The following is a 12,097-nucleotide window of genomic DNA, read 5'->3' on the forward strand; positions in this document are numbered from 1 at the left end:
GTGCTCAAGTAAATTTTTGATCACAGTAGAATTTAGCCCTCAAAGCGCATCTAATCAGCCACTAAACACTTGCATCATTAAAAATCACCCTATCCATTTTGCAGGCGTTCTGTCAGCTTGTTCTAGAGCAAGAGGGGTGCGCTTTCTGTAATGTTAAAAGCCTGCAAACAACTGAAGTGTAGCTAGCAGTGCCATAAGCCAATTAAGATGAAAGCTGTGATATTCAGTTGTAGGGTTTCATCACTTTAATATTAAACTATCTTTTTTGCTTAGGCATAGATCAAGAGGTGTTAATGCAGAATCCTTAGAAGAAGTCAAGTATTATCTTAAAATAACAGACCTGTTATTTGCACTTTCATGCTCAATTAATATCATGGCTCCAAATATCCTGTATGTTTTCTTCAGAGCTGCAGATTTTGAAGTTGTTTCAGAAAGAAAGGATGGCTATGTACCTTTTGGTACATAAATCTGGGTGTACCTTTATAGGACAGGAACAGTTCTTACAGCATAATTTTGTGTGAATAAGCAGGTAGTTTCTAAAAGGGACTACAAGAATTATGTTTCTTTTGTTATAACCACAAATATTTTCCTGTGTTATTTGATAATTAGCTGAAACAATCTGTCACCAAACTCCACAATATGGATGTATCACATCACAGACAATCGCTGAGATTTGAATGTACAGTAAACTCTTACGCCAGGCATTGCCTTCAGGAGCTTCACTCAAGTCAGCCTTCATTAGAAGCAACACATTTGTACTGGAATGCCATTTGAAAAAATAAAAACTAAAAAGAAAATCACACTTGCACAGATGCTGGCTGCTGTACCCTTGTTTTGGGAGGGCTTACTACACTAAAGCAATTGCATCATTGGAAAACCTATGTATAGATATGACCTAAAATGGGAATCTCATCCCCTGCTTCTCATATGATAGATAGATACAGATTTTTAAGGCAAATGTTGCATTCTATGTGGAATACTTTCTGGCTTGTGAGCAAATTCTCATTATACCCATTTCACGCACTGAGACATCGTAAAAAGGATCAAGACCAAAAAGAATAGAGGTAGCACAAAGAGTTGTTTGCTCCCTCTCTAGAGTTCAAGCCACCAGACCCTGGGCCTTGCTGGTCTTGTATTTTGACTTGAATGATACAAAAATGCTTCATTTTCAGGTTTTGATTACCAAAACACACTTTGGCCTGGTTCACCCAGTGTGTGGCTCTACTCTAGAGTTACATTAGTCCATGCACAGCAGGAGTAAGGTGCTATTCGGAGTGAATATTGTTGTGCATACATGGTTGCCAATGCATGCAGTTCTACTACAGGTCTCGGGCACCACTGAGGGTGGCCTGTACTACTTCCCTATGTTTTCTTCTAAATGTTTTGTCTTCTGAAAAGACTGACCTGCTTGACAACCCAAAATTCAGCAACAACCTACCTTTCTGTGCTGTACACTAGTGAAGTACAGCTCCTGCACCAGCACCTTACTGACAAGCTGGATTAGAAACTGAACTTCTCCAACATGGTAGTAGTTACCATCAGCAAGTAAATTCATGTGTGAATCCTTAGCCTTCTAAAGCAGAGTCACTGCCAACAGCCTTTTAACTTCATGAAGTCCAAAATGTAACCGTATCCTTTTCAGCTAGTGATTTTCAGCCTGCTGATAGTGGACCATAAGTGATTTGTACAGCAAAAGATAATCCCTGAGGCTGTAGTAAACAGCAATTTTAACCCTTTGTACACTAGTCCTTAGAATTCCCCCAAAAGTGGGGCTCGGGCTGGTGCTAAACACAAGTAAGTTCCCATTTGGAGACTAACATAATTTTTGTTTGGTTGCAAGTGAAATCTGTGACGTGGTCTAACCCAGCCAACAGATCTTTTGTTGTTTGAGTGGTCTTCTGGTTAAAGAGCTTCAAAGCACTGATTTGGCCAACTGCTCAGTGCCTCAAAGCCACTGTCCAGGGACACACTGTGACCTTCACTAGGTTGTCTCAAAGGCTGAGATGAGTGGAAGTTGCCGAGTGTTGCACAGGATCTGCTTTGCTCTCTGCCAGAAAGGAAAACTGAAGTCTCAGCTGTAGGCCCTGAGAAACTTCAGCATTTGTGAACAAGCAGCAGTAAAGGATGTTTTGTTTTGTTTTGTTTTAGCTTTTATTATTCGAGTGGTTTCGTGCTCAAATTTTCAGGAGGTACCATCTCAGAAATGCACTAGTTGGTGCCCTCAGGGAGCCATTTGCATGCAGGAAGGAGCAGAGGACAACAGAGGTTTCCTCATCTGTGGAAGTCCAGTCACTTGGGACTGTGGGAAACAACATCACATAAGTTGACTAAGCTCAGCATATTATTAATCAATTCTGCCCGTCCCCCCTAACATTATTGTTAACACATACCTTCAAGCACAGAGGAGATCCTTGATCTCACCTAACAGCCTGATTTTGCCATGTGTCCTGTGGGGAAGGAAGGCGATGTAGTCTTGTCATGTTACAGGCCCATTTTTTCAGCTTTTATTGTTGCAACCCTTTTCTCCTTTGCCTCGCTGAGCTATCCACAAGTGAGTTAACTTTTAGGATATATCTTTTGTTCTGACCTATCTTGAACTTTAGCCTGGATTTACCAAACCACACTCCTGCCTGCCCTTGGCCTATTGAGGAGTGTTTCTTGTGTTCAGGAGAGTTTTAAGTTTTGTTGTTTGTTTGTTTGGGGTTTTTTTTATTTTTTTTATTTTAGTGATTAAAGATACTGCATCAGTATAGTTTGAAGCTATGTTATATGTTGCTTCTCTCCAGCTGGCTGAATGCCCTTCGCCTTCCCCCCTCCTCTTTTACATGGCAGTGCACAGAAAGATGATTGATGGAGTGTCACCAGTGTGTTGTCAAGGGCTGGAGCAGATTAATGGGCAAGAAACACCAGCCTGTTCCCTTTCATGTCGTGATTGTTTGAAGGCGGGCTCATATTTTAGCAGAAATGATGTCCTGCTTCTCTGGATTCCCCCGATCAGGAATTGAAGGATGGGATTTGTATCCGAGATTGAAAGGTACCAGCCGCAAAGAACCAGTTTATTACCTGGGACAATTGCCTGCCTTCCACTTGACCAGCAGCACTCGCCCTGAAGCCTGTTCTGTCAGGCTGCTGCCCTCTTTGTGGATGTGGATTTGTTCCAGCAGTTCACATTTACACCTCTGTTTCTCTCTATTTGCAGGCACAGCTAGTTATGGCATAGACCAAATGGCTGGAAGATCTGTAGTCTGTTACTAGCCTTTCCACTTGGGTGACACTGGCCAATTTGCCTGTGCTCCAAGGAATGAGCATGTATGACCCAGAGCACCTCATATCCTTTGAAAAGGCTTTTTTGGTGGTGGGCTTTGGTCACAAGTTCAGCTTTGATGTGTGCCTCGATTCCCTGTCTGCAAAGCAGGGATAGTGGTATGGTAATTTCCAAACGTTGCACTCCCTGTGATTTGTTTTCTAGCAGAAGTGCTGGGAATGCGATTTATAAGAGAAATTAATCAAAGACTGGTTTGAATCCTGGCTGGGGAAAAATAATCAGACCCAGAGTATGATTGTTTCCTGGCTTTTCTTGAAGGTAGACATTGCCAGCATTTCATAATCAGCTATTCTGGTCCAAACAGATACTTCAGCATTGTTATTTGTAGTCCCCAGTAGTGGCCTCCATTAAAAGGTTTTGAATGTGGCAAGAATTATCTTTCACACCAGCCTATCTGTGCCTACCAGAAGCATACACCTGGCTGTCATAAACCCCTCTTCCAGGGACTAGATGGAGCCCATTTTTCTGATTATCCAGGGAACAGCTGTTCTTCCAAGTTCATTCTCTTTTCAGTGGTTCTCAAGCCTGTGTCCAGCCAGCTAAAAGATGCATTTAAATGCCTCTTAAAGCAGGTGCATTTTCTTTTCATACATAGCTAGAAATCAAAGCTGCTGTTCATTTTCTTGTAGGATCTTAACAAGCACCATAATAATGAATGTACTCCTTACCTGCCTGGTAAGAAGTGATTACCTGTGGTTTGCTGATCAAGCCCAGTGCTCTGTCTGCTTTTCTCTCTTGTCATGACAAAGGTCTTTGCTTCGTGCAGGTGTAGACATTTTCTTTGATAGAGACTTGTGACAGGTGCTGTGTAGTTAAAAGAGATTGCTGAACATAACTGCTCCTGCCTTTATGTTCTCAGAGTTCATCTCTGGAGTATATTCAGAGTTTGAGGGGGGGTTGAGTGAGTTTATTTCTGCTCTGGGTGCGCTCTCGAGGGAGACACATCCTGTGGTTTTATGTGTACAAAACTTTGCCTTGTTTTAGGCAGTGTGATACACCCGCTGAAATCTGAATCTAATTGAGAGAACTGACACTGTGTTTGTTTCCCTGGCATTTCGGTCCCTTCCTCCTTGGGTTTGTGACAGTTTGGTTTTAGGTCATGATTGTTCTGGCCAATATGCAGCAATTTGTCTTTTTATTCTGCAGCCATTTCCTCACTGTAGGAGATGGTGTCTGCCTTTGTAAGGCAGGTTACATTTAAGTTTCGTATTTGTTGCACTAATGAATTCTTCCTAGACAGAATACTGGAAGGAAAGAGGAAGAAAGAAACTCCCTAATACATGCCCATGCTTGATACTGGCAGAACTTGTACAGTTTGCAGGCTGGGTGCATTATGCAGCCAGGCCAAGGGTCTCCTTGGGTCACGATGTGTGGGCCATGAACAGCCTCATCTTCCATGCTAACTAAAGCCTATATGGCTGGGAGAGCTTCTTGCTCTTTGGCAATTTGTATTCATTTGTTCTCCAAGAAAACGAGGCTTCGGGGAGGACTTTTACTAAGCACCTTAGAGGTATTGCTGTGCACTGGCTCAGTGTACAGTTTGTGTGCCTTCCCTCTCTGTTCTTTCACTGGGACAGCAGTGGGTTGGCTCTGTGGAGCCTGCTTTCCGTGGGATTCTGTAGCCATTAATGATTTGTTATTGTGTCTGGGAGCCACTGTGCTGCAGGACTTTGTTCTAATGGTGCTTGCAGCAGAAAGAACTAATTTGACTAACTTTATTAATTCCAGTTAGGTTTAAGTTTGCTCATTAGTAATTTAACGCAAGATGCTTCAGCTGAAGAGGCCATGTCAGGATAAGGAAGAGCAGAGGGAAAGTGCCAGGAATCATTAGTGTTTATTAACCACTGCACTCATCAATCTTGACTAAGAGCACAGCCCATTCGTTCTGGACTGGTGGACTGAGATACAGAAATATCAGTAACAGTGGAAAATGCTTCTTTTCAGGTCAGTCTGTAATGGACAGGCATTCAGACAACACCCCCATCGCCAGATGTTACCAGCCTTTTAGGATAGTCTCCTCACAGACCGGCCTGAACTGAGAGGGCTCAGCAGCCTTGTGGAAGGAAGAAGCCCTGCCCCTAGCCCTAGTATCAATTAACAAATACAGTATTTTCATCCCCAGTAAACATGACTGAAGGGTCAAGTGTTGTTATGAAGGGGATTTTTAATTGCTTTTCAAATTATTAAATGATTAGTACTTACATGCTTTGCTGGATCAGGCCTGGCACTTTGTGCTGGCAACATCTACATCTCACAGCCGTTCTTGAAACATTCAAATGGAAAGGCTTCTTTGTTTCTGTTTAGACCAAGAGTTTAATAACCAATTTCAGCAACTGCAAGGCATTGAGCTGGTGACTCAAAGCTCTGACCTGTGAATCAGGGCAGAATGAATGCTTCCAAAAGGTTGGAGGAGGGAACAGTACTACATTTGCCAGGTTTCTAATGAGAAATATGACCCCTGCCCAGACCAGTTGTGGTCATTAAGGATTGCATTTCACTTTGAGATGCGTTTTCTTGCATCCTACCCAAATTGCAACTTGAGTAGTTACATTCTGCTCACTAAAATATCCCTGCGGTTTAATTGGAGAAGTTACGTTTCCCTTCCCCTCTAAAAAGCTTTGTTGTATAATGTTGTGGTGCTATCATAATATGTGCTGTATAATCCATAGACATGAAAGTCTCAGAAGTTGCTAGATTTCTACAGTAATAAATAGACTAAAAGTGGCATCTTGGGAACCCAGTTCAGCCCCATTGGAGGCTCTTGCCACCCTTGCAAGGCACGTGACAAGCACTGTCACGCTGCAGAGGCAGCAGTTTTGCATTAACTTTGCATATGTGTAAATCACTGCACAAGTCAAAGCATTCAGTGTCTGGTCCTAGACGTGAGGTCTCTCGCCATGAGCGTTTTAGGTTTAGTATTATGATGGCACTGCCTGGAAACAAGTAATAATTCTAAAACATGGCATGGATGTTGTAACAGATTGTGTGTGTCATGACGTTTTGTGGATAAGATTTAGGTATTTTATGGGGAAAGGGCTTTATTGGATGACACTCAGTGATAGAGGGGATGGAAAGAGATTGCAGTTTAATTAAAACTCTAATCCCAAGTTTGACAATTTTTTTTGCCAGGTCAGCAGCCTGCATGTTCTGTTGGTGATTCCTGTGAATTAAATGGGCTGACAGTCGTCAGCTTCTTCGGAAATGCCTGTAAATCCAGCTAAAAATTAGCAAACATCAATATGTTTCAGAGCAGCTTTGAGCAGGGCGATGTCACGCAGTAGTTTTCCATCAGTGTACATAGAGGAGCCTTTCGTAAGCACCAATTTAGTCCACTGCTGTCAGTGCTCAAACACAAATGAAAAAACTCTTCTTCTGCAGTAGGAAGTCACATGCACTGTGCCGTGCTGCTGAAATCCATTGCCATGTTCCTGTTTTGCAGGTAGTTAAACGGTGTTGCCACAAAGGTAGTACTCATCTTCCACCAGCCATGAGGCTTCCTCTGCTTTGTGCCTCCATGATGCTGATGAGTCTGTCCCAGTGCCGGGCTGTCAGCTTCCCTGAAGATGAGGACCCTATTAATGTTGTTGACTACCACTGTAAGTACCCTGAAAATGGTGCTAGCCACTATGGGAAAGGTTTTAATGTTTGGGATTTTTACTTGGGAAGTTAGAAAAAGAAGTCTGCTTCCTTTCAAATTGCAATGTGTTTACTGGCTTGTATCTTTAATAGAACACTTAATCATTTTCTTTAAAAAGCAATCAGAAATACAGCAATAACTTCAGGAAAAAGAACATTTGCTGACATTAGCCATCTTTTTCTCATTTATATTCAAGACATTACTCAAGGAATTTAGTTTAAACCCTTCTACACCTAGTATATACAGCTAATCAATGCCATATATTGATTCTTTAGCTCTATAATCCTGAGTGATGGTGTAGCCCATTTTTACTTGCAGATTCAAGGCAATATCCAGTATTTAGAGGACGCCCTTCAGGCAATGAATCTCAGCACAGGCTGGACTTCCAACTGATGTTGAAAATTCGAGACACACTTTATATCGCTGGCAGGTAATTTTCCTTCACTCAGTTCATTAGATTAAAATTCTTTTCTCTTCTGGTTTTGCATTTATGTGTAAAATTCATTTAGAAAAGTCTGCAGAATAAGATAAAAATTAGAACTGGGGAAGGACTTCCCAGAGAAATACACCATATCTACGGCCAGGGCATGAAAATTGGATTTGAAGGCTGCAGTTATTGTAGTTATGCTAAAACCAATGATCAAATACTCTATTTCCCTCTTTTATATTACTGCCCTGACGAAAACCTCTCCTGATCATTTTAAACTTGAACTGACACATTGGGATGTAGGAAGTGAGGATAGCACATTTGAGTATTTACAGTCTGGGTTAGTCTTCAACAGAATGGAAAGACATTGGTGGATGACTGGACACCGAGGTGCTATCTGAGGACCACACCAATAAAAATCAAAGCCACCCAGAGTTGCCCATGACCAACCTTCTCCAATTGGTATTAAACACAGAAAATCCATAAACATTTTGTAAAGTTTCTGGTCTAACAAAACACTCTAAAATAGAGGTAGTGTATCAAAAACAAGGCCGGTGAATTAATGAATTTACTTGTGTCTTTATACTTTCTGCAAACAGGGACCAAGTTTACACTGTAAACTTAAACGAAGTTCCAAAATCGGAAGTTAGCCCAAGCAAGGTGAGTAGATACAGGAGCTGTATTTCCTTTGGATGTACTTCCTTTTTTGTGGAAAGGAAATCAAATGTTCTTTCCTGGCTTGCTTCAACAGAAATTAACATGGAGGTCCAGGCAGCAGGACCGAGAGAACTGTGCTATGAAAGGCAAACATAAAGTAAGTTTAGCATATAACATTATAGAGAAACAATGCTAATATGTACTGTGGAGTCTGCAATTAATACATCTTACTTTCTTTTCAGGATGAATGCCATAACTTCATTAAAGTGTTTGTTCCAAGAAATGATGAGATGGTGTTTGTCTGTGGAACAAATGCATTTAACCCTATGTGCAGATACTATCGGGTAAGAATATTGAAACCATCATTAATCCATGACTGGGTTTGTTTGCACTAACTGTCCTATAGCAAGTACATCCAATGTGACTGGAGAGTGCTTCAAGGTGAAATAAAAACAGACAGAAGCCAATGTGCTGAATTAAGTGTGGTGAAAAAAACAATGTTATGCTATTGTGCCAGTGTACAAAATAGAAATGATACTATCACGCATTTATTTTTCTTCTCTAGCTGAATACCTTGGAGTATGATGGGGAGGAAATTAGTGGTTTGGCAAGATGCCCATTTGATGCCAGACAAACCAATGTCGCCCTCTTTGCTGGTAAGAACTTTTGCTTGTAATGAGTCTAAATGATTAATGACACCAAAGGAGACAGAGAGCTTTTAAAGTGAGCACAGGAAAGCTAAAGGTGTCATGGTGCCCCTCTCAAATTTTTTTACAGGGCCTCCAAAGGATTAGAAGCTGACCTGCTAATAAATAGGTTACAGCAATTTGGGGAAGAGTGGCAGTAAAGAAATGGGAAAAAATACTGGCTAGTCAGAATTCTGTAGATTATGGAGGGCCTCTTAATACCATGTTCTCAACTTCTGTTTTAGATGGAAAATTGTATTCGGCAACAGTAGCAGATTTCCTGGCAAGTGATGCTGTTATTTATCGCAGCATGGGGGATGGATCTGCCCTAAGAACAATAAAGTACGATTCCAAATGGATAAAAGGTAATTTGAGGGAGTATTTTCCCTATACACGTGGCAAATGTCACTTCAGTGGTGCAGAGGGTCAGTGTGCTTTACACGTATGTTACAATGTCAGCGTAATGCAGCTTTCAGTCGAGTGTGATTACAATAAAAAAGCAGTTTAATACAAATGAAGCCAAATTCTTCTTAAATACATCAATGAATGAATCTGCAGTAACAAAATACCTCAGCTGAAATGCAATTTCTGTGAGCCCTTTTTACAGTCCATTAGCCAACATTAAAGACTTCAAGTCCATTTAAGCTCTAGTGCACCCATATTTGTATATCCTGAAGTGTCTGGAACGCTGAGGCTCATATTAGCTGGTACGGAGCTGTGGAGAAGCTGCCAAGTCACACAGCATAGTCAGTGTTATATGTCCATTGAGAATTTCCTTGGGGTAACTTTCTCCTTGCTCTTTCTTACAGAACCACACTTCCTCCATGCCATAGAGTACGGGAACTATGTTTACTTCTTCTTCCGAGAAATTGCTGTAGAGCACAATAATTTAGGCAAGGTGGGTATTGTCACAGCGAGCTGTCAGGTAGCTGTGAGTTGTAGCAGGATGAGGCCATTCTAAAGTAGCAAGTAACAGATTACAATATGAAATCAGTAACAAGCACAGATTACAATATGAAATAGAGACTAGTACAAAGTCCACAGTTTTCCCATCATTATAATTTAAGGGAGTGTGGGGAAAATAAATACAAGAGTGTATTCTTAACCAAAAAGTTGTTTCTGTTCTGTCTGCCTCACTGGTAGGCAAGATCATGGCAGGTATCTTCTAGTGTTGCTGCTGCCTTAACACTTGTTGCAAGTAATGGAAAATCCAAGGGTTGGGGTGGTTGGGTTTTTTTTTTTTTTCATGCTTATTAAAGAAACAAAAGAAAACAGTACAAAAGAAGTTTCAGAGACGTTGCTCTAATGTCCCTGCATATTGAATAATTCAGTCATGGCAGTACAGAGTATAATACACATGCCTCACCATGGAAGGATATTCTATAATTTATTAAATCCTTTACACATGGTTAATCAAAGTCTTTAAGTCTCACGAACAATATGATTTTTGAAAGGGAAAAAAAGCTGCAGAGCTGCATTTGTTTGGTGATACATTAAGATGCCTGTGCATGACGAGTTAAACATCCTTTCTGTGCAGATAAATGGCAGCTTCTTGTTAACAAAATTATCTTTGGTTTATTAACAGCTCAGCAACAAGCACTGTTTTCCTTGCTTCTCTCAAGCTTTTCTCCCTTTTCCCTTTTTTTTGTTTTTGCCCTGGACAGGCTGTGTATTCCCGTGTGGCACGAATATGCAAAAATGACATGGGGGGGTCCCAAAGAGTCCTGGAGAAACACTGGACATCCTTCCTGAAAGCTCGGCTCAACTGCTCAGTTCCTGGGGATTCATTCTTCTACTTTGATGTTCTGCAGTCTATCACAGACATAATAGAAATCAATGGAGTCCCCACGGTTGTCGGTGTATTCACCACACAGCTTAACAGGTGAGCGATGAGCAGCCTGACATCAAAGGTAGCTCTCTGGTTCTCTCTTACCCTGAGATTGGTGCCATTGTCATCTGAGCTCTTGCAACTATTTGTCTAATTTTACAGCATCCCTGGGTCAGCAGTGTGTGCTTTCAGCATGGATGATATTGAGAAAGTCTTCAAAGGGAGATTTAAAGAACAAAAGACTCCTGACTCTGTTTGGACAGCTGTACCTGAAGACAAAGTACCAAAGCCAAGGTAAAAGGTTCTTACTCATGATGCCGTAATATTGTCCTTTTTGTAAAGAGCCACCTTAAATCAGCTGCACTCCTGAGTGTCTTGTCAGGTGAGAACCAAAGCAGAGCTTAACACTTCAGCCATAAGGATGCTCATTAGCAGGTTGCCTTCTCTCATTAACCAAAATTCCAAGAGGAAAACAATGTTGTTCTCCTTTCAGACCTGGCTGCTGTGCAAAACATGGCCTAGCAGAGGCTTACAAAACCTCCATTGATTTCCCAGACGAAACCCTGTCCTTCATCAAATCTCATCCTCTGATGGATTCAGCTGTTCCCTCAGTCATTGAGGAGCCCTGGTTTACCAAAACACGTGTCAGGTATGACACTGTTCAAAAATAACGCATGTGAAAAGGAAAACAAGCAAGTGTGCTGTTAGTGATGTGCCTTTTTGCTCTTGATAGATACAGATTGACAGCAATTGCTGTAGACCACGCTGCTGGACCCTACCAGAACTACACAGTCATATTTGTTGGCTCCGAAGCAGGAGTAGTACTTAAAATCTTGGCAAAGACAAGGCCGTTCTCTTTGAATGACAGTGTATTGCTGGAAGAGATTGAAGCGTATAATCATGCAAAGTAAGTATTACCAGGACACCGAAGTTTTTCATCTAGTCCTTGGTACCTAGCTGAGAAATTATGGTAAATGAAAACCAACTCCCTATCACCAGCATCACCACTTGTTTGTCATTTCACAGTGTTCCTCGTGTTGAGTAACCTGAAAATAGTTGGTCACTTGCCATCTTGCACGGGTTGAGTGAACAACCTAATTCCACTCCAGTGATGTCAGTGATACAGTCTAATTCTCCTGTAAATAGATACACTTCTTCCTGAATATGAAACATCAGAACTACCTGCTGCAGTAAAAAGAAATGGTGTGAGCTTATCTTGAGGGTTTCTCAAGGGTGACCAATAATGTATAAACTACATCTAATCATTGTAAACTTGTTTATTCTGGTGCAAAGAACTTAGGAATGGAAGCATTCCAATCAGACTCTACAGGTGTCCAGTGCAGAACTCCTGTTCTGCTCTGTTGAGATATTTATGCCAACTGAGAGAATAAAGAGACCGGATTTGGATTTTTTTCCTACATAGTTCAGCAAACGTGTCACCTAGCTGTAAACAGGAGCCAGAAGCTGTCATTTGATAACCCACGGGTTTGTTTAAAAATCACTCAGCAAAGACTAGCAAGTTACATTTACATATATA

General features: G+C 41.3%; 1 protein-coding gene across 1 annotated transcript; it reads left to right on the forward strand.

Annotated features, from left to right (window-relative positions):
- Nucleotides 1-6,812: 6,812 nt before the first annotated feature.
- LOC104411610 (semaphorin-6D) lies at nt 6,813-11,483 on the forward strand. Its single transcript, XM_010022064.1, has 12 exons — nt 6,813-6,921; nt 7,281-7,392; nt 7,989-8,049; nt 8,141-8,203; nt 8,289-8,390; nt 8,612-8,702; nt 8,978-9,097; nt 9,542-9,630; nt 10,397-10,614; nt 10,723-10,854; nt 11,054-11,209; nt 11,294-11,483. Exons 1-12 carry the CDS (start codon nt 6,813-6,815, stop codon nt 11,469-11,471), a joined length of 1,431 nt encoding a protein of 476 aa, XP_010020366.1. The 3' UTR covers nt 11,472-11,483.
- Nucleotides 11,484-12,097: the final 614 nt, after the last annotated feature.

Source organism: Nestor notabilis, unplaced genomic scaffold (assembly GCF_000696875.1).
Source record: "Nestor notabilis isolate BGI_N333 unplaced genomic scaffold, ASM69687v1 scaffold31319, whole genome shotgun sequence".
Classification (NCBI taxonomy): Eukaryota; Metazoa; Chordata; class Aves; order Psittaciformes; family Psittacidae; genus Nestor; species Nestor notabilis.